The sequence below is a fragment of the Enhydra lutris genome, unplaced genomic scaffold (assembly GCF_002288905.1).
Source record: "Enhydra lutris kenyoni isolate GAN:26980312 unplaced genomic scaffold, ASM228890v2 scaffoldscaffold11, whole genome shotgun sequence".
Classification (NCBI taxonomy): domain Eukaryota; kingdom Metazoa; phylum Chordata; class Mammalia; order Carnivora; family Mustelidae; genus Enhydra; species Enhydra lutris.
In genome coordinates this window covers 34,908,323-34,929,683 of record NW_019154095.1, presented here as the reverse complement: position 1 = coordinate 34,929,683, position 21,361 = coordinate 34,908,323, and the positions used below count along the sequence as shown (strand labels likewise).

The following is a 21,361-nucleotide window of genomic DNA, read 5'->3' as shown; positions in this document are numbered from 1 at the left end:
TTACTTGCTTGTTTCCGGAGGAAATAGGTATTCCCACTATGATGGCACACATTGCAGTGAAAACTATAGTTGGTCATGAAAGGTAGACAGGATCTGCAGAACAGCCAGATTAAACAGATTAGTGAACTTCTCAACACACATTTCCTTTTGAGGAGTAAACCAACAGAATCAACAAGGATCCTCCTTTCCCCACCGTGAAAGTAAGGTAATAACATTAATATACTAATGTACTAGTAAAACTTAAAAAGGTCATCAAAGCCAAAAGAGGGCTTGTATTTTTACAAATACCTGGATTTTTCTTTTTCTATAGAAAGGTTTTATTTCTCAGAGTGATCGAGAGTGTGCACACGCACAAGCACAAGCAGGGGGAGCTGTAGGCCCAGGGAGAAGCAGGCTTCCCGCTGAGCAGGAAGCCCAACATGGGGCTTGGACCCAGGACCCTGGGATCATGATCTGAGCTGAAGGCAGATGCTTAACCAACTGAGCCACTCCAGGTGTCCCTACCTGGATTTTTCTGTTACAGAAATTTAATAAGACATTATCTACCATAGCAGATAATTTAGCACCAGGAAGTTTCTCTCTGGGACCTTGGTCCAAGCTAGTTTATTATAGAATTTGAGTACCTAAAAAGAGTGTGTCAGGCCAGTTGTGGAAGAAGGCAAAGCAGTCTCTTTAAATATATTTATATTTAAATATTTGTATGTAAATTATATTTAAATATAAACAGCTTTATAAATGTCTATACACAAACTATGTTTAAACACTTAAATATTTACTTCAAAGTGCCAATAACACCATTGGAAAAGGCAAACAGAAATTATGACAAGATTAATTAAAAATGTAAATAATGGTGGCACCTGGGTGGCTCAGCTGGTTGGGTGTCCAACTCTCAATTTTGGCTCAAGTCCTGATCTCATGGGGGTCAGGAGATCGAGCTCTGCATTGGGCTTCACGCTGAGTGCACAATCTTCTTGAGATTCTCTCACCGCCACCCTCTCCCTCAGCCCCTCCCCACTGCTCTCTCCCTACAATAAATATATAAAATCTTTTTTAAAATGTACATCATTATTCAGGAAAACACATAGGTCACAAAACATTACTTGTCTCATCACCAAAAAAATCCCACAGATGATAATTAGTCTTATAAGAGTTTTAAGGATACAGGTAGGAACTTCACATTTAAGAGTTAGAAAACATTTTTGGAGGATATAAGTTATGAACTGGATTTGGGAAGATGAGTCAGTTTTCTTTTCTCTAGGTGAACTATGTATAGAGATGAGAAAGGGCCAACCAGTGGGCAGAGGGGCAAACTGCTGTAAACAAATTTGTCCTAGAGAGGGGATCTGTCAGGGATATGGTTTAAAAAAAAAAAAAAAAAAAAAGGTAAGGCTTAAAAGGTAAGGAGGCCAAGGAGTCAGGTAGAGTTGGATTTTTTTCTGTGGGTAATGGGAATTCCTTGAGGGGGTAATGACATGGTTAAAAATCCAAGTTTCGGGGCACCTGGGTGGCTCAGTGGGTTAAGCCGCTGCCTTCGGCTCAGGTCATGATCTCAGGGTCCTGGGATCAAGCCCCACATCGGGCTCTCTGCTCAGCAGGGAGCCTGCTTCCTCCTCTCTCTCTGCCTGCCTCTCTGCCTGCTTGTGCTCTCTGTCTGTCAAATAAATAAATAAAATCTTTAAAAAAAAAAAAATCCAAGTTTCATAACAGGATGGGTCCAAAGGAAGAGATTAGAAAAAGCAAATGTATGTAAGATGCTTTTTTGTCTGTTCCAGCAGAAGGTAAAGAAGGCCTCGGCCTCACCTAGAGTGAAATTAATAAAAACGGAAAGGACAAGCTTGTAAGAGAAAAAACTGGTAAAGCTTGGTGACTAACTGAGCGGGGGTGGGGGGTTGTGGAATGAAAGGAGTTCTTATTACTAAGGGTGCTTCTATCACAAAGATGAAATCTTCTTAAAGGAGAGTTTGGGGACAAGAGAAGACTGTCTGTTTAGAGGCAGAGAGAAAGATGCCAATGGAGGGAGAGAGTTAAAAAATGGTGGGTGCTGGGGCACCTGAGTGGCTCAGTGGGTTAAAGCCTCTGCCTTCGGCTCAGGTCATGATCCCAGGGTCCTGGGATCGAGCCCCGAATCGGGCTCTCTGCTCAGCAGGGAGCCTGCTTCCCCCCCAGCCCCCGCCCTCTGCCTGCCTCTCTGCCTGCCTCTCTGCCTACTTGTGATCTCTGTCTGTCAAATAAATAACATTTGAAAGAAAAATGGTGGATGCTGAGGATATAACTGAGGAATCAATGAATTGGAGAAGGAGGTGTGGTGGTGACTATATCCAATGACTGGAAGTAGAGTACAGGGAGACATTAGTCTTAAAAAGGAGAATGTAACAGAAAAATACAAGACTGGTTCAAGTTGTAAGAGAAGAAATCAAAAGCAGGTTTGTTAAAAACAAACAAACAAACAAACAAACAAACACAGGTTTATCTTGGACTCAGCTGAAACTTGCTTAAGTTATGCTCAAAGAGAAGCTTCCCGAGTGTGTGTCTATTGCCACCATTCAAGAAATTAAGAAATGTTATTGTGAATGTAAAATTGAGTTCCCTTACCTTTACCTTGCTCTCGAAACCTTTCTGTTCAACAGCCCCCTGTGATAAAATCACCTACAGAGAGCAAAGCCTCAAACTAGAGATATGTAGGCAGTCATTATTTAATTCAAATATAATCAGGTGTTTACAGCTGCCTTTTTCCAACCCTGCTAGCTCACTTCCTCCATCTCAGCTATGAAAGATAATCTGTCCCACCTAATTGGGCTTCAGGTGTAACTTCTCAATTTCAGGTACAAATTGGTTCCTACCAAAACTCCAAACTGTGCTTTGATTCTTCCCTAAAGCACCCCAAGTTCTCTCTCTGGTAAATTTCCTAGGCTTTTTTTTTTTTTTTTAAGTTTTTTATTTATTTATTTGACACACAGAGAGAGATCACAAGTAGGCAGAGAGAGAGGGGGAAACAGGCTCCCCGCTGAGCAGAGAGCCCAATACAGGACTCAATCCCAGGATCCTGAGATCATGACCTGAGCTGAAGGCAGAGGCATAACCCACTAAGCCACCCAGGCGCCCAAATTTCCTAGGCTTTGTCTATCCAAGTAAATTCTTCTTGGCCAAAGGGGCCCAATTTTAGGTCTTGTCTAAGTGACCAGCTTTGCTTATGTTGTATATTTTCCCTACAGATCCTTCTACCAAGATCAATTCTTTCCTCCAGATCCTTTAGTATTTTTTCTTTTTTAATCATTCTATCTTAGGTCACCAGTTACATGTTAATTAAACATTAGCATTTCCAAAACCCACTATAACTTTTTAATTAGAAAACATAAAATAAATTATTAAAGGATGATATTTCTTCGCAAACCCACCCACTGAGGAAGAATTTCAGACTTAATAATGCAGCCTTGAAACAATCTAAATTTACTTGCATAACATGAACCATAAGGAACAACAGAGAGCCAGCAATACAATTATTTCCATAGACAAAGTCAATGTCGAGCACTTGCTGGTGACTGAATCCCTACAATAAAGCAAAAAGCCTTTTATTCTCAATCATAAAATGATTTTGATTCATTAGAAGAGGAAATTGGAAATACGCTGAGGAGTGAACATCGGATACTTAAAGAGAGTGAGTTAGAAGCCAAAAGGATAAAAAGAATGGCTCAAGCATGAAGAGGCACTGGTCATCTCAAATTTTTGACCACAGACTTTGTCTACCATAGACACCAACCCTTTCCCCAAAATCCATAATACCCAATACAACATTTAAATGATACTGTCCCATATTTATATAGTGCTTCATAATTGCACAGCTTTGTCTCCTAACCAGATTGTAAGCTCAAAACAAGGACAATATCTATCACTGCATCTACTAGGTCTGGGCCCTCAACAGGTAGAAAACACGCTCAGGTTACTAAAACAATTTCTGATTCAAATCCTACTACTCACTGAACAGGGGTTAGAAGACATAGAAAATAATGTGCTTTTATATTTGCTCACAAACTATGATTCAGGTGTTGAACATGCTGAGATTTATTTAACAGGGCGATTCTTACAGATTACCAAAAAATACTCACGAAGTATCTATGCCAAAGGTGTCCGCTGTGAACCATTTTGTACATATCCCACACTGCAGCTCTACCTCCCCCAGCTGTCGGCCATTCTCTTCATCCACCGAGCCTGCCTGGGTATCCATCACCTCTGAAGTATCCCCAGCACCTTCCTGTGTCCACAGAGCAATCAGAAAATCAAGTTAGTTGACTCAATTGTATTTCTGACTCACTTAAAAATGTAAAACCTATTTTGCCTTGCAGACATCCAAAAATAAATACTTACTAGTGTATCTTTCCCATTAGAGGATTCTGTCTCCAAACCACCACCTACATCGACTGAATTTGCATCCCTACGAGATAATGGAAGCACTCAAGTAAGAATTTTCAAGAGAAACAAACCTCAAAACGCGTATTCCCAAAGATAATGATCCAAGTCCAGCTGAACTTCACACTTCTACAGTTGTTTCAACTAAGCCTGTTCTCAGCCTGGCTGCCCCGGGTTAGGAAGAACACGGCCTAGACAGACGCAGACCCATGAGGCACAGGGAAGCCTGGTCGGCCCTTACAGACAAAACTACACGGGATGGAACTGGTCCTGGGGAAGGTTCGCAGGGATGCAGCTCTCCCACCGTTTTCAGAGGAACCGTTACTTCTTCCAGTCCGGCAATGCAAAGTGGCTTTTCCCCTGGGATATTTGAGGGGTTCCTGCTAGAAGACAGAGCTACGAGCCCCCTGTTAGGATGCAAGAGCAGGAGAGAGAACAAGAACCTTGACTCTCTCAAACCGCGAAAGGTGCTGAAAGGGGCGTAGTTTCAGATACAGTTCAGAGGGGAGGGCCAAGGGGACGAGCCAAGCGGCGGGCGGGACTACAGTCCTGGAGGGGGCAGGGCGAGCCGTTGGCGGCTGGGCCTAGGTTCGGAGGGGGCGGGCAGGAGGGCTCCCGGGAGCCGCCGGATTCCAAGAGGGGAGGGCCTCCCGCCCTGTGTCTGCCTCGGGCCACAGGATGTCTTACCCGCTTTCTGCCTCTCCAGAACCGGGTTCCGCTACTGGAGCAACAGATGTCCCCTCTCCAGCCGGGGCAGTTGCCACCGCTACCACCGGTTTTGTCTCCCCTTCTTCCGCCGCTGTCGCATTTGCGGCCGCTGCTGGGCCGGGTCCTGCATCCACTCCGGGTCCGGGTCCAGTTCCCGCCGCCGCCATCACTGCCGCCTCCCAGAGTTCTCGCGAGAATACTATCTCTGTCTCGCGTGAGTTGCTGCCAGGCTTTCTAATCTTCAAACAGTAAAGGCCCTTGATGGGTCCACCGCTTGTCTGAAGAACGGGCACTCCGGGCCCACTTTAAGGTGGGGCGGGCAGGCGGAGGCGGGCGGGGTCTCGGGGTTGGGATCGCTTGGGGCTGCTCTGGGCTGGTAGGCGGGAAGGCGTAGGAGGCAAGAGTACTAGTGGATTTCCTTTAGGACTCACGTCATTTCAGGACTGGACACTGCGTTTTCGTAGTCAGCACTGGAAATCACCGCGCAGACTAGGCGCTTTGAGAGCGCTGGGTACCTACGGTTGTGGTATGCAAACATTCCTCACCATGAAATGTGGGAAACGTCTTATGCAAACGCTAGCTAGCACTCAGTGCCCCGCTCCAGAAGCAGTTCGCTGAACTCCTCGAGATCGGCCACTTCGAGCACGTTTTCAAGTGGCCATCTAGCCTAGACTGTGAATGCAGAGCCCCCGCTGTACAGGCGAGGACCGGAGAGGGGACGTGGTTGGAATATCCAGGCGGTAGAGGTAAGCAGCAGTGTGTGTTCTGGAAGCTGCCAGCCGCTTAATATTGTAAGAGAAGGAAAATGAAGCCCAAATTAGGCAGTTAGGTGCTTAAGGACTTACTGGTTGAAAGATTGGCCTTGGAGAAAGGAACAGGTATCGACCAAAAGGTAAGAACGTGAGGAATCCACGGCAGTATTGGTGGGTGAAATCACTGGAGTAGAATCATTCAGCGCCGTGGTCTTCCAACTCGAGAATACTAACCTCATGAAGTATTCAGGCTAGGACAGTTTTCAGGAAATCAGTGTGTACATCCTGATTTTTTACAAAGTTGCCTAAGGACACTCTTTCCTCCCACTTGACAGAAGAAGGCATACCTGTCTCCAATCCTGAATCATATCTATGATGTACTGCCTGAAGGTGTACAAACCTATGGAACTCCAGACACAAGAACACTTGGAAATATGTAGATATTTGGATTTCGCCATTGGTTCCCAAGTATTTGCTGTCAACAAAACTGAAGGAGGACCTAATTGCGTTACCAGCTGATAAGATTATTTTAAAAACTGTTGGTGATAAATGCTAAAAGTAGTGGGTGAAACTTTAAGAAGAGACAGAATATTTTCACAGACTCGAAGTATTTCCCCCCAAAATATTTAATAGTTATAGTGGTGTTTTTAACATACAGCTAAAAATCTGTGGTACTGCTTCCTCCAGGAGGTAGAGCTTGAATCCCAACTCTTGAGTGTGTGGGCTGGTCTAACTTGCTTCTAAACAATAGAATATTTTATTTTATTATTTTTTAAAAGATTTTATTTATTTATTTGACAGACAAAGATCACAAGTAGGCAGAGAGGCAGGCAGAGAGAGAGGAGGAAGCAGGTTCCCCACGGAGCAGAGAGCAAGATACGGGGCTCAATCCCAGGACCCTGGAATCATGACCCGAGACAAAGGCAGAGGCTTTAACCCACTGAGCCACCCAGGCGCCCCAACAATAGAATATTTTAAAGGAAGATAGTAATTTTTACAATGGAGAAACTGGCAGACACCACCTTAGCTAAGTGGTCAAGGTTAACATCCCATTAGTAAATCAAATCATTTGCCCCCTTATATGATGCAGTGAGAAGGACTTCATCTCTGGAATTCTTTCCCCAAAATCTATAATCCTAGTCTAATAAAGAGGAAATAGTCAAATCCAAATTGAGACATTCTAACTGATCAGTACACTTCAAAACTGTCAACATCATGAAAGACAAGAAAAGACTGAGAAACTCTGGGGGAGACAAGGAGATGACCACTAAAAGCAGTGTGGGGTCCTGGATTAGATCTGGAACAGAAAAGGTATATTAGTGGGAAAACTGGTGAATCAACAATGTCTGTAGTTAATAGTATTACAGCAATGTTAATTTCTTATTTCTGATCAATATAGTATGCTTTAAGATGTCAGCATTAGGGGAAGCTGGAACAAGGCTGTATGGGGGAACTCTTTGAACTATCTTTGTGATTCTTTTCTAAATCTAAAAGAAACTGAAAATTTAAATTAAAAGAATTGATGATAGATCACAGTATGCTCTGGCATAGAACTTTGAAGGAGTTCAAAGAATTGAATTCAGTAGATTCAATAAATCCTAGATGGGAATCTGCTTATTTATGTAAACAAAGATTGTCAGCTCTTACATGTATAAAAAAAGAAAAATAGGAATAAAATTGATGCTAAACCTGTCTCATTCTAGCAATGGTAATATTCATCCATGGATGTGAATTAAATAAATTCTTGGGTGGCTCAGTTCATTTGGCATCTGCCTTCGGCTCAGGTTATGATCCCGGGGTCCTGGGATTAAGCCCCACGTCAGGCTCCCTGCTAAGTGGGGAGCCTGCTTCTGTCTCTGGTGCTCCCCCTGCTTGTGCTGTCTCACTCTCTCTGTCAAATAAGATTTTATTTATTTATTTATTTATTTATTTATTTATTTATTTATTTATTTATTTATTTATTTGAGGGAGAATGAGTGAGAGAGAGCATGAGAGAGGCGAAGGTCAGAGGGAGAAGCAGACTCCCCAAGGAGCTGGGAGCCCGATGCGGGACTCGATCCTGGAAGTCCGGGATCATGACCTGAGCTGAAGGCAGTTGCTCAACCAACTGAGCCACCCAGGCGCCCTCTCTGTCAAATAAGTAAATAAAGTCTTAAAAAAAAGAGGGCACTGGATGGCTCGGTTGGTTAAGCAACTGCCTTCAGCTCAGGTCATGAGTCCCACATCCTGGGATTGAGTCCCACATCGGGCTCCCCCTGCTCTGCAGGGAGCCTGCTTCTCCTTCTCCCTCTGCCTGCCACTCCTCCTGCTTGTGTGTGCTCTCTCTCTGTCAAATAAATAAATAAAATCTTTTTAAAAAAAAATCTTTTTAGGGGCACCTGGGTGGCTCAGTGGGTTAAAGCCTCTGCCTTCGGCTCAGGTCATGATCCCAGGGTCCTAGGATCGAGCCCCACATTGGGCTCTCTGCTCAGTGGGGAGCCTGCTTCCTCTCTCTCTGCCTACTTGTGATCTCTGTCAAATAAATAAATAAAATCTTTTAAAAAATAAATCTTTTAAAACATTTATTTATCTTATTATACATATATATATCTCCACCACTTGGGCTCTCTCAAATAAATAAACCTTAAAAAAATAAAGAGAAAATGAGATGATGTAAAATTTCTAACAATTAAAACTTGCTCACATATTTTTTTTTAAAGATTTTATTTATTTATTTGACAGAGATCACAAGTAGGCAGAGAGGTGGGGTGGGGGGGAGAAGCAGGCTCCCTGCTGAGCAGAGAGTCCGAAGTGGGGCTCAATCCCAGGACTCTGGGATCATGACCTGAGCCGAAGGCAGAGGCTTTAATCCACTGAGTCACCCAGGCGCCCCAAAACTTGTTCACGTATTTTTTTGAAGTTTATTTTCATCCTCATTCTTTTTTTTTTTTTAAGATTTTATGTATTCACCTTGAGAGACAGCATGAGAGAGATAGCATGAGCCAGGGTGAGGGGCAGAGGGAGAAGCAGACTCCCTGATGAGCAGGGAGCCCAAAGTGGGGCCCAATTCCAGGACCCTGAGATCATGACCTGAGCCAAAGGCAGACTCGTAACCTACTGAGCCAGCCAGGTGCCCTTTGATTGTGTATTTTTTGAATGGATTATGGAAGATGTCAAATCACTACAGTGGAAATTTCTTTTTAGTTTTATTTAACAATGCTAATGTTTGCAATCCACCTGAAACCCTCTGCAGGTAATTAAACTTACAATAATAAATTCATGCAAATAAAATTTTGCAGACCACCAATTTAGAGCAAGGTCTTTCAAGTGTTTGACCACAACTCCCATGATACATTTTGCAATATGACCCAGTATATACATTATATTATTTACAACTAAAAGATTCCTGAAACAATCTGCACTCTGTGTTAGAGCTTTTCTTAAAATGCCAGTAGTGACCCATTAGATTGATTTGATAACCTCAGGGAATCATGTAACAGGTTTGAAATAGTCCCTAAACAAATGTTTGACTCTGAAGGTGACAGAACAATTGAATGATAGCTGGAAGGGAATGCAGGGTGAGGGGACAGAGCTAATGACACACTTCTACTCATCAGTAGGGAGCCAAAGGTTGAAAATACAGGAGAAGTGGTGGTTGATGGAGCAGCTTTCTAAAGAAACTGGGTCAAGTAGCTGAGTCAGCTGTCTGATGGAGAAGTTCGGTTTGATGGCAAGGAGAGAATCCATTCCTCTGAGACAGGAAGAAATTGGGAGGATGGAATAAGGATGTGGCTTGTAATTAGGAACAGGACACCACGAGACAGTACAGGTGGCTGATAGTGACGGCCTCCCTGAGCTCTGAGCCTACACAGCTATGGTGGTTCCAGTTTCTATCTTCGAGTTCCTGCAGCAACACTAGGCTACAGGACAGTGAAGGTCAAACAGTTTTGCCAGGCACATAAAAGGAAGGGCCAGGAGAAAAGGCAACCAGAGAGGATAGCAAGAAAGCAGTTCAGATGATTAACCATGGCCTGGGAGAAAGCAGAAGGACAGGGAAAATGGGGAATCCAGCATCCAGAAGTCCAGATGAGAAGGCGGGAACTGGAATGGGGAGAGTTTGAAGTCAGAGAATATTTGAGTTTCCAGATTTTAGAAGAATTCAGAGCGCCTGGGTGGCTCAGTTAAGTGTCTGCCTTTCCCTTAGGTCATGATCTCAGGGTCTTGGGATTGAGCTCCAGGCCGGCTCCCTGCTCAGTGGGGTATGTGCTTCTCCCTCTCCTTCTGCCCTCCTCCTGGCTTGTGCTTTCTCTCTCTTGCTTGCTTGCTCGCTCACTCTCTCTCCCTCTCCTGCAAATAAGTGATCTTAAAAAAATATTTTAGGAGAATTGCACAGCCAGCTCACCTGTGGGTAAAAATGGGTAAGGCCCAGGTGGAACCAGACCTAATTTCAAGAACTGGAAAGCAAGGCATCCCCTACACTGGGCAGCTGTTCAAGATAAAGGTAAACGAAAATCACTAATAGCACCGGGTTAGAAGTTTAAGATGGATAAATGGGAGAAACTCCACATTTTTAGAAGCTCTCCCTGTCAGCCGCAGGGAACTCCCCCAGCTTGCCAGAAAGCTGTCTCCCTCTGCCCGCTGGAGAGTCCATTATTCGCCCGGCCCTGGTGAAAATACGGAGCCTGTTCCCTCATCCTCAAGCACAGTATTCAGAATGCTCACAATTGTTATTCTTGAGCAGTGGGTTGATAAAGACTGCCTCTTACTCTATCCTGTTTTCCAAGTACTTGGCAATGTGCAAGTGTTGCTCAAATCAGAAGTAAGTAAAAGCTTTAAAAACAAAAAACAAAAAACTGTCTCCTTCCTCATTTTTCTCCAGATTTGTCTGGAGATTGATCCCGTCTCAGTTGTGCCTCCCTCCGGCCTCTTGTAATTGTTCGCCTCACTAGGATGACCACACCTGAACCTTCCTGCTTCAGGGTTTCCTACTCCAGCCCAGTCAGCCATTCGACACCCCTGCACCACTGCATCTTTCCTTAGCAAGCTACCTACCACCTTTCAGGGAAAACGCCGACTCAGCTCCGTGTTCAAGAGTGCCCAGCCGATGAGCTCCAGACTTGTTGGAACCCACCATCCTCAGGATACCTCATTCCATCTTCAGATCTCTAGGGTCCTGTTTCCCTCCATCTGGATTACCCCACACCCCATTCTTACATCCATGTGCATTACATCTAGGATGCCTGGGTGGCCCAGTCAGTTAAGCCATGGGCCTTAGCCGTGGCTTAGCAGGGAGCCTGCTTCTCCCTCTCCCATGCCCCTGCCCTCACTCATGCTCCCTGGCGTGCACTCTCTCAAATAAATAAAATTTTAGAGAGAAAAAAAAAAAAAAAGAACCACATCTAAGTTATTTCCTCCTGGGAACCTTGCTTCATGCAGTCTTTATGTGAGTACATGTGACTCAATAGTCCTCAGCTGCAAATTAGAAAATTTTATTGCAGACCCAGTGTCCATAATCCTGGTTGGTTCACCTGTATGAGGTTAAACACAAGTGATCATTTCTAACAAACCATGATGTCTTATGAATAATTGACTTCTTTAAAGCAATCAGCACCCCACTCTGCACGCAGTTCACATTGAGCTGCTCCCTCTGGCTTGAAGGGCAAATGTGAAAAACCAGGTTTCATATCGGTATTGTTTGACCCCGTGGGATTTAATTATTTTGGATAAAATTAGTAGGGCACCTGGCTGGCTCAGTCAATAGAACATGTTTCTTCATCTCAGGGTTGTAAATTTGAGTCCCATGCTGGGTGTAGAGATTACTTAAAAAATCTTAAATCAGTTTAAATAAGAAGCAATTATTTTGTCTGATGGACCTTCTGGATTCAAGAATAAAAAGAGTGTACAGGGAAAAACAGTACTGGGGCTCCTGGCTGGCTCAGTCAGGAGTCTCTTGATCTTGGGATTGTGGGTTCGCACACCACACTGGGTGTAGAGATTACTTAAATAAACTTAAAAAAAAAAAAGAGGAAAGAACAATTATGCTGTGATCCTAATTTTTTGTATGTTTGTTACTATACACAAAAAGTCTGGGTTATAGCTTTTCTCAGTGGTTATCTCTGAGGGAGTGGAGGTGATTAGAAGAGACTTTCTGTAATATACTTCTGTAGTATCTTAGATTTTTCTGTGAATTGGATTTGTTATCAGAAAAGGTGAACTCATGGGGCTCCTGGGTGGCTCAGTGGGTTAAGGATCTGCTTTCCACTCAGGTCATGATCTCAGGGTCCTGGGATTGAGTCCCACATCATGCTCTGCTCAGCAGGAAGTCTGCTTCCCCCTTTCACTCTCCCTCTGTGCACTTTCTCTCAAATAAATAAAATCCTTAAAAAAGAAAAGGCAAACATATTTTTAAGAACTTTACACATATATGAACTAAATAATTTCCCCAAGGTACGTGTTGAAATGAACTAACCTAATCATCTTTTAAGCTGAAAAAAGATGTTCCAGACCCTTAAGGAACTGAAGATTTTCTTCTCATTTGAAAACAAAACCAAGGGGTGCCTGGGTGGCTCAGTGGGTTAAGCCGCTGCCTTCGGCTCAGGTCATTATCCGTGGGTCCTGGAATCGAGCCCCGCATCGGTCTCTCTGCTCAGCAGGGAGCCTACTTCCTCCTCTCTCTGCCTGCCTCTCTGCCTGCTTGTGATCTCTGTCTGTCCAATAAATAAATAAAATCTTAAAAAAAAATAAAAAATAAAAAAATAAAAACAAAACCAAGGTGCGCCTGGGTGGTACGGTGGTTAAGCGTCTGGCTTTGGCTCGGGTCACGATCCCAGGGTCCTGGGATCAAGCCCAGAGGACCGCATCTGGCTCCTTGCTCAGCGGGGAGCCTGCTTCTCCCTCTTCCACTCTCCCTGCTTCTGTTCCCTCTCCAGCTGTGTCTCTCTGTCAAATAAATAAATAAAATCTTTAAAAAAATAAAAAAAACCAAGACATATCTGAGCCAGTTTCTAACTGTTGCTGGATTATTTCTCACTCCAGGAACACACTCAAGCTGTATCCATTTTGTCTCTTCATCAAACAGCTGCAGTAACTTCTTTTTTTTTTTTTTCTTTTAAGATTTTATTTATTTATTTGACAGAGAGACACAGTGAGAAAGGGAACACAAGCAAGGGGAGTGGGAGAGTGAAAGCAGGCTTCCCGCTGAGCAAGGAGCCAGATGCAGGGCTGGATCCCAGGACTCTGAGATCATGACCTGAGACTTTCCAGAAAGCCGTGCAGCTTAAAAACCTAGTTCCAGACCTTCTTCCTCCCAAGCGTCTGCTTTAACAAAATAGCGGCAGCGCCATCGGGCAGTACTTTGCAGAGGCTGAAAGTCTGGGGGTGTGGCCTGAAATTCTTGGATTTGCATGTCTAACAATCTCCCTGGTGGGGGCAAGGACGCTCATCTGAGGATCATGCTGAGTGGCAGGGAGTAGAGTATTTCTAACCCTATTTCACCTGCCCACTAGCTTTTCTCCTGTAATCCCTTGCAACAGGGCGTTGTGTACAGCGGGTAATAGCTGACCATGCTTAGCTAGTAGCTAACATAGCTGAATGATTCCCGGAACAGTAATGGGTTTCCCATCTTTTCTTTTCCCTCTTTAGTCTTTTTGCCACAACACTCTCGCTTCCCACATAGTGCTTAACTCTGGCTATACATTAAAATCACCTGAGGAGCTTTAGGAAGACCAGGCAATGCCCCTTGGCCAATACAATTCAACCTTGTAAAGCAGGGATCCAGGCATTGGTAGATTTAAAAAAGCTTCCTGTGGGGGCACCTGGGTGGCTTAGTGGGTTAAACCTCTGCCTTCAGCTCAGGTCATGATCCCAGGGTCCGGGGATGAGCCCCGCATCGGGCTCTCCGCTCAGCGGGGAGCCTGCTTCCTCCTCTCTCTCTGCCTGCTTCTCTGCCTACTTGCGATCTCTGTCAAATAAATAAAATAAAATCTTAAAAAAAAAAAGAAAGCTTCCTGTGTGGTTCTAACCTGCAACCAGGGTTGCCCTATGCTTCGCTGACTGAAGGAGCGATAGCGCAAGGTGACACAGTCATCTGCATTCCTTAGAGGTCCAGAAAGGTCTCATAACTAAGATACTCAGGATACATACTAATACCCCCCATGTAGATTACCCAGATGAAAACGGGATGCGCCATGATGGTGGGGTAAGTCTAGATAGATGGGACTGAGCCTGGTGGTGATTTCGGTGCCCTTGTGTGGCACAGGGGGGACAGGATGACTCCTACAAACTCTAACCTGGCCCAGAAGTTGCAGAGGGTGCTGCTGGAGCTGAAGGGGCCAGGGCCCATCACTAAACACCAGATGGGGCAAGGGAAGGCTCAGTGGATGCCTTCGGGGGAAGCCTTAGGTGTACCACCCCCAATAGAACATAAAGTTCTATTGTTGGATTACAAAAAGAAATGGAAGAGAATATAAAGAGAAATTATGTTGGATTATATAGTCCCAGTCCTTGCTAACTTGAGTTGTGGACCAAGATTCATATCTGTAACACTGGCAAAGATTCCAGTGTTGGGCCTTCAGAAACACTGTATGTGTACTTTATATAGACGGTTCTTGACTACCAGAGGGCCTCCTGTCCCCAGGGGAGAGAACTCACAGGGGGAAAAGCATGTCCCATCCCCATACCAGCCTTTGCCAAAGGTTTCTGGGCCCTTTCCGAAAAAAGAGCAATGGGTCGGATGTCCAGGACTCTGCTCCCTGCTCCCCACTCTCCCTCTACCTCCATATTTTATTTTTTTATCAACTATAAAGCAAAAAACAAAACAAAACAACAACAACAAAAAACAAACAAAAAACCCACCAAAAACCAAAACAACCCAAAACCAAAACAAAAAATGTTGTATTTGTTGTAACTATCAAAAGATGAAGATAGGGGAGCATGGGTGGCTCAGTCGTTGTGTCTGCCTTCAGCTCAGGTCATGATCCCAGGGTCCTGGGATCGAGCCCCAGATCAAGCTCTCTGTTCAGTGGGAAGCCTGCTTCTTCCTCTTTCACTCCCCCTGCTTGTGTTCCCTTTCGCACTGTCTCTCTCTCCCTGTCAAATAAATAAAATCTTTAAAAAAAAAGAAAAAAAGATGAAGATAATTATTGTGGTGGTTCATCTCAATGGAGCATTTATTTAGTCTCTGCCTGAGCTCTTGGTCCTTAATCTCATGTGTATATAAACAGAGTTAACTAAACACTCCTGATTACTCCCAGTAACCAGATACTTGAGTCCTAAAAACAGTAAAAAGGGTTTTATTCTTCCTTTCATTAGAAAAAAAGTAAGCTCCACATGGGTGAGGATTTTTGTGTTTTGCTCACTGATGTATCCCACACACCTAAAACAGTGCCCTGCACACAGAAGGCACTTGGGAAATATTTATTGAATGAGTGGAAATGCATCTCCTGTGAAGGACTGTCCCACTATAAGTCCAAACGTGCCACCAGCCCCACTGTGCAAAAGTGGCCCAAAGGGTTCAACAAGGGGGTCCTCGAGAGTCTGAGGAGTTTGGAAGCAAGTTGCCTTTGCCTACCCAAGGATATAAGGATGCCTATTGGCTGCTTCTCCCCTCTGGCCCTTGTAGCAGACGCAAGCTTGCTGTGGTGGTTTGGACTAACAGAGGTGACATCCTCAGATTATGTAGCTCAGTGATTCTCAAAGTGTGGTCCTGGGATTAGCAGCATCAGAATCTCAGGCTCCACTCCAGACCTACTGAATCAGAAACTCTGGGGGTCCAGCCTAGCAATGGGTATAACAAGGTCTCCAGGTCATTCTAATGCCCTCTAATGTTTGAATATCACTGATGGAGTGGGATAACGGGCAAGAGGTTGAGCTAGAGGAGGAATAAGTGTTTAAAGTTCAGGGCCCTGGGTGGCTCAATGGGTTAAAGCCTCTGCCTTCGGCTCAGGTCATGGTCTCAGAGTCCTGGCATCGAGCCCCGCATCAGGCTCTCTGCTCGGCGGGCAGCCTGCTTCCCCCTCTCTCTGCCTGCCTCCCTGCCTACTTGTGATCTCTGTCCATCAAATAAATAAAATAAAAATAAAAATCTTAAAGTTCAGGGCCCATTTTGAGTGCTGGGAAGGTGGGGTGTGCATCCAAGCAAAAAGATGCTTCTTGCTCTCCTGCAGTTCCTCGGGGAGCTAGTGATGAAGGCTGCTTAGAACTCATGGGTTGGATAGGAGTTTTTCTGGTGAGAGTCCCTGTGGGATACTGAAGCCGAAAAGGCGGGGAGGGAAAGAGTGAAGTTAAAATTCTCCCTTGTTCTAGATATAGTAGGTTCTGACCGGACGTAGTAGATGGTTGTTCTGTTGGAATTGCAGGAGAAGAGGCATAGTCAGGTCCTTCTGGAAAGGTCAAGAGGACAGCAGTTATCAAAGAAGAATTGAAGTAGGAGCAAAGAGAGAGAGTTTGCCTCATTCAGGAGTCCATGAAGACTCCTGGGGAGAGACAATGTTATGACCTCCTTTCTCTCCCATCCTTGACAAAAGAGAGTTTCTGACTGAACTGTAAATTTTCATGCAGTTACTCACGCAGGGACTGAAGCTTTCATGATGCAGACCCAAGAGCCAGGGCCCTCTGCTAACCACCCCTCACTGGATCCAAATACCTATCAGTCACATATACTTTGTGTCGCATCTGTGCAAATGCTACACATAGCAGGCCAGCTGTTTTGATGGGTCAGGATCAACAGCTCTCCCTTGGGCTGAGCATGTCTTCCTGCTGGTAATGGCTTGTCTTCAACCCTGGAGGAACATGAAGGGAGCCGTCATGTCTGAGATAAAGAAGAAAGAATTGGAATCTCCAGAAGGGAAAGAAGAGTCTGGTTGAAAGTTTGTTCTGCTTGGAGGTGCCAAATCCTGTCAATGGAGGGACAATCCACTCGTGACTGAGTGGCATTTCCAAACATAGCTTGACTACAGAAAAAAAACAAAACAAAACTGGAGGGGCCATCTTCTTTTGTGGTTTGAGAGCTCCCAAATCCAGGGCTAAATAGGTAGAGGTAATGAACCAAAGCACACACAGGCTACGAGGCACCTACATAAAATTTCTCTTTTGCCTCTGGGCCTCTTGTACTGCCAAAAGCTGATCTGGTTTAAATGCCGTCTGTGAAGGATAGGAGAGAGGAAGTCATGCTACTTTCCCCGCAAATCAGTACCACTAGCATAATTTCTCAGTGAATTGAGTAAAAGGGAGAGACGGTTCACCAGGCTTACAGTGTTTGAGTTCAATGCCACTATGCAGGACACATTAGAGCTTTCTAGTAGGTTGTACATGCCCCTTGCCTGAGCTAAGAGGGTCAGCTCAGGTGCCAGGAAATACAGCTCTGGATGGGCTTCTTGGTGGTTCTTGAAGGGCTCAGGAGCTGAAACTGTCCCAGGAGTTGGGGGATGGCCTGAGTGACAACTACATTTATATCCATGATTCCAGTGCAAATCTGAACCTATCCTGAAACGGCCTAAGGAAAGTGTTTTTTTAACAGTTCAGAGTCCTGTCCTTTTGGAAGGCAGTTTTGTTTCTCCTATGTTAGGGTGGAGTGATGCAGAAAAGGTTTAAATGCAACCTAATGGTGAAGGTTCAAGTTCAGAAGCCAAGCAGGAGTAAATTTGGCTCCTAAGTGGATGGAGCCATCTGGCTACTGTTGGTGAGTGGTGAGTTGAGGACTGAAGGCAGTACGATAGCATGCATGGCTGTATTTGGTTGGAGGGGGAGAGACAGGTTGTCACTAGCTTGTCCCAAACGAGGTCTGAGCAGTGCAGAAGTGTTCTACGCTACCCGTTTCTGTCCCTGATACACCTCTGGTCACACTGTCCAGATTACTTGCCTCTCAGTATTCTTCTCGGAGAATGAGGGGCCAGTCGCATAATCTTGAGGCAACGTGAAGAAGTGTGCTTAGGTTTACAATACCTGTAGCACCATCACTTTCCCTCACCTAACTAATGGAACAGAGTAACGGAGATGTAAGCTTCCTTCCTTGTTTTAATGAACTCTTCCAGCAGGGGGCAGCACAAACTGGAATATTGCAGCTGGAAACTCAAAAACCTTTCCTAGAGAACCTGAGAATAAGGAACAAATGTCAGCTCAAAGGTCTTCCTTTAAAAACCAGCGCCCTGGGCTATGGCCTCTGAACAGCTGGGGGAGGGAGGGGTTCATTTCCAGTCTGGCCATGGGGTCCCCTCTCTCCCTACAGGATACCTGCAAGTCGTATTCTTTGGAATGTCTATGTTCAAGAAAACCTAGTCTTCAGGGGTTATACTTTCCCCCAATTCATCTGCCGTTTTCTCCCCTTCTCATGTTGATTTAACTTGCTGCAGTTGAGGAGGGAGGTTTTGTCCTAGTTATTTTCAGAAACTGAGGTGTCTACTGCCTGTCACTGGGGAGCTGATTCTTCCTCATCGTCCCACAGCAAGGGGCACGTGTCCTCTGCTTAGGAGGGCAGGGAGGGTTGGCTAAGTTCTGAACCTTATTTTGAGAAGGCCAGGTTTGTGATTTTTAGCAAGGAAAGCTGAATACACAAGACAAGAATCACACGTAGCCTCAATCTCTAAACATAGGTTACCTCTGTGAGGTCAGCACCAGGAAAGGAGAGAGCTCTGTTATGCCCACTGCTCTGTCTCCAGTGTCTGAATGCCTGCACATAGGCATACAGTCGGCACTCAATAAATAGCCCTTGCATAAATGAAAGCATGAAATCTATCTTCTTTCACTCCTTGGTTTTCAACCCCATCCAATCCACTGAACATTCGAAGGACTGCTGGGCTCTAGTTACCTTCACCTGATTCACCTGAGCACCGGTGTGGCACTGCCTTATTCTAATACCTCCAACCGACGTCCTAGTTGTCTAGGGCTCAGAATCTACAGAACCCAACCTCAGTTCCAACCAGTACGATCTAAAGAGCATGCATGGGCTTTGGAGCTGGACAGACAGAAGCTGGAATCCTAATTCTGACACATAGCCACCACGGACATAAGTAAAATGGGATTAAAAACATCTACCTTAAAAAAAAGAAAAAAGTCCACCTTACATTCTCGGGGCCATGAATAAGATTGTAGTAAAGCTCCAGGCATACAAAAGGCATTCAACCAATGACTTCCCTCCCCCCACAAATAACCGAATCTACCTAAATTTACCTTGTGCTACGGAACGCACAGGAGCCTCCCATGATATTCACATGATATTCCTATGCACACTGTATCCGTTCCAGACACCCAGACTTTGCTCCTGCAGTCTCCCCTGCAGCCCACCCAGCCCACAGCCTTCATCTGCTCCTGCCCTGCTCTCACTCTGCTTACAAGCACTTCATCATGCCTCCGTTTTGTCCTCAGGTGGTGGTCTTGACATTCTCCTGTATTGCCTCAAGGCCTAGCACCTTGCTGGGTATGGATTAGAGGCTAAGCAAAGGCTTGTTAAATCAGACTGAGGTTGGAAAGGACCACTTGAAGGTCTATGAATGAACCCTGCCTCTCCTGAGGTACGGGCTTTCAGTCCAAGGGATTCCTTGATTTGGCTGTGTCCTTGGGCCCTTCCTTGAGTCATTTCCATGGTGAATGTCTCATGAAGGGGTACTGGTAGAAAGATGACCTTATCCCTTATCTGGCTTCCTGGGAGTCGGAGGGATGCCCACAGCTGTACCAACAGCAGCAAGGAAGTTGGAAAATGATTGGCGGTTCAGGTCTCTACTGCATTCGTGCTCCCTGGGAACATTCCCCAAGTTTCTGGTTTTGGCCTTCTTGCTGTTTACTTGGTGCCAACTGCTAACCCAGCATTCCCTTCTGACCTCTCTTCTGGGCCACCTGGACCGGAAACCTCCAGGTCACGTCTCTCCTCCTTCCACCAAGTGCCGTCAAGCCTCCTTTCCCAGGAGAGAGTATGGCAGACTCCACTCCATTGCAGCCGCTTCATCCACATGCAGAAAACTCACCAGCTTTGACATTCCTGCAGCTAAACTGCTCTTGGCCCCAGCCCCTTGGCCATTTCTGACCCAGGAAGGCCCTTCCTAAATTCAAGTCCTATCCTACTTAGGGTCCTATAAAGTCCCTCCTCCTGTCTGAAGGTTTCTCAGATTCCCTTATCCTATGGCATCTGCACAGCTGCCACACACTGGACAACCACGAAAGTATTGCTTTACGACCTTTCTAGGTGTCCTGCTACCCACGGTACCTTGCATCTCCAGACCAGGCGGTAATACCTCATCTTTGTATTCCTTGGCTCACAGCATGTGGCGGCTGTCCCTGAGTTGTCCCTGGGTTCCCAAGCCAAAGTCGGATGGTTTCATAGGGCGTCCCTACAAAAGCTTTAAGACTCAGTACACTGGGATGGTAAATTGGACCACGGGGAGCCTTCTGTCATAGATCTTTGCCACTTCATAGTACCCAGCTAAAATGATGCTCAAGAGAGGTGCCTGGGTATCTCAGTCGGTGAAGCAGCAGGCTCTGGATTTCAGCTCGGGTCATGATCTCACGGTCCTGGAATCGGGCCCCACCCACCCCTTCCCATCAGGCTCTATGCTTAGTGGGGAGTCTGCTTGAGAATTCTCCCTCCCTTTGCCCCCCGCCACCACTTATGCTTGCTCTAAAATAAATCTTTGTAAAAAGAAAAACACCTGGGTTTTCTGGAGGATACTAGTGCTCAGTGGGAAAGGCGTACAACTTGTAAATGATTTTCTTATTGTCAGAGAAGCTTATTTTTACCCTCTCTTGGACTAGAAGATATAGGACCAAGGGGAATGGTCGTATCATGTAGACTTGTGAGCAAGACCTTGGGTTGGATGCTTTTACTGGAAAACTGAGGGACGGGGAAGGCTGGCTGGTCTTTATCCCAATTCTAGGTGGAGCTTCAGTTGCTGTCTTTGCTCTGGCGGAGGCCTCTCCACTATGTCCCTTTGTATCTACAGGAAAAGGGTATGCTGCTGGCCTGAAGCCAGCAGGCAGCCAGAGCTGGGCCTTTCCGCATGCCCTCACCAGGCACATGGATTACAGCTGCCTTCAGTCCTTGTGAGGGGAGGGGACTCCAACTCAGCTGTAGGAAAGACCAGACGAAGACTGTGACCACTAAGCCCCGCTACTCCCCAAATAGCAGACTGACAAGTGCTAGGAGTCCAGAACTGTAAGGTCCAGGTCAGCCATCGCCTCTTGGCCAAAGGCCATCCACCCCCAGCATATCCTGTAATGAGAAACACCTGCTGCTTTTCAGCAATCCCTCTGCCCAGCATTCAAGGCCCTTAGAAATCTGGCTCTTTTCTGGTCATTTATACAAGCCACCGCAACCACACAAATTGCTGGCTCTGGCTAAAGTGGGCAAGTTGATGTCTTGTCCTTGTACACCCTGGTTCCCCAAGACCACTGGACCTGGGCCATAGTGGACCCCCAGCTCTCCTCCGCCCACCCCTCCTCAGGATCCCAGCTGCAGCATCACCTCCATGGAGCCTCTACTTGCATGGGCCGCTCTCTGGTAACCGATCCTAATACGATCTCTTTTATACTCC

General features: G+C 45.6%; 1 protein-coding gene across 3 annotated transcripts in view; it reads right to left on the bottom strand.

Moving 5' to 3' along the window:
* LOC111144497 (ASH2 like histone lysine methyltransferase complex subunit) overlaps positions 1-5,279 on the bottom strand; it is a 29,188-nt gene extending 23,909 nt beyond the window's left edge. Inside the window, exons 1-4 of one of the 3 annotated variants that reach the window (XM_022498806.1) lie at positions 5,092-5,279; positions 4,363-4,429; positions 4,104-4,249; positions 5-93 (exon numbers count right to left, since the gene is read on the bottom strand). In XM_022498806.1, coding sequence (XP_022354514.1) covers positions 5-93; positions 4,104-4,249; positions 4,363-4,429; positions 5,092-5,279 — 490 coding nt within the window. Of the gene's footprint in view, positions 1-4; positions 94-4,103; positions 4,257-4,362; positions 4,430-5,091 lie in introns of those variants that run through there. The other 2 variants (XM_022498807.1, XM_022498808.1) reach the window with 2 other exon arrangements.
* Positions 5,280-21,361: the final 16,082 nt, after the last annotated feature.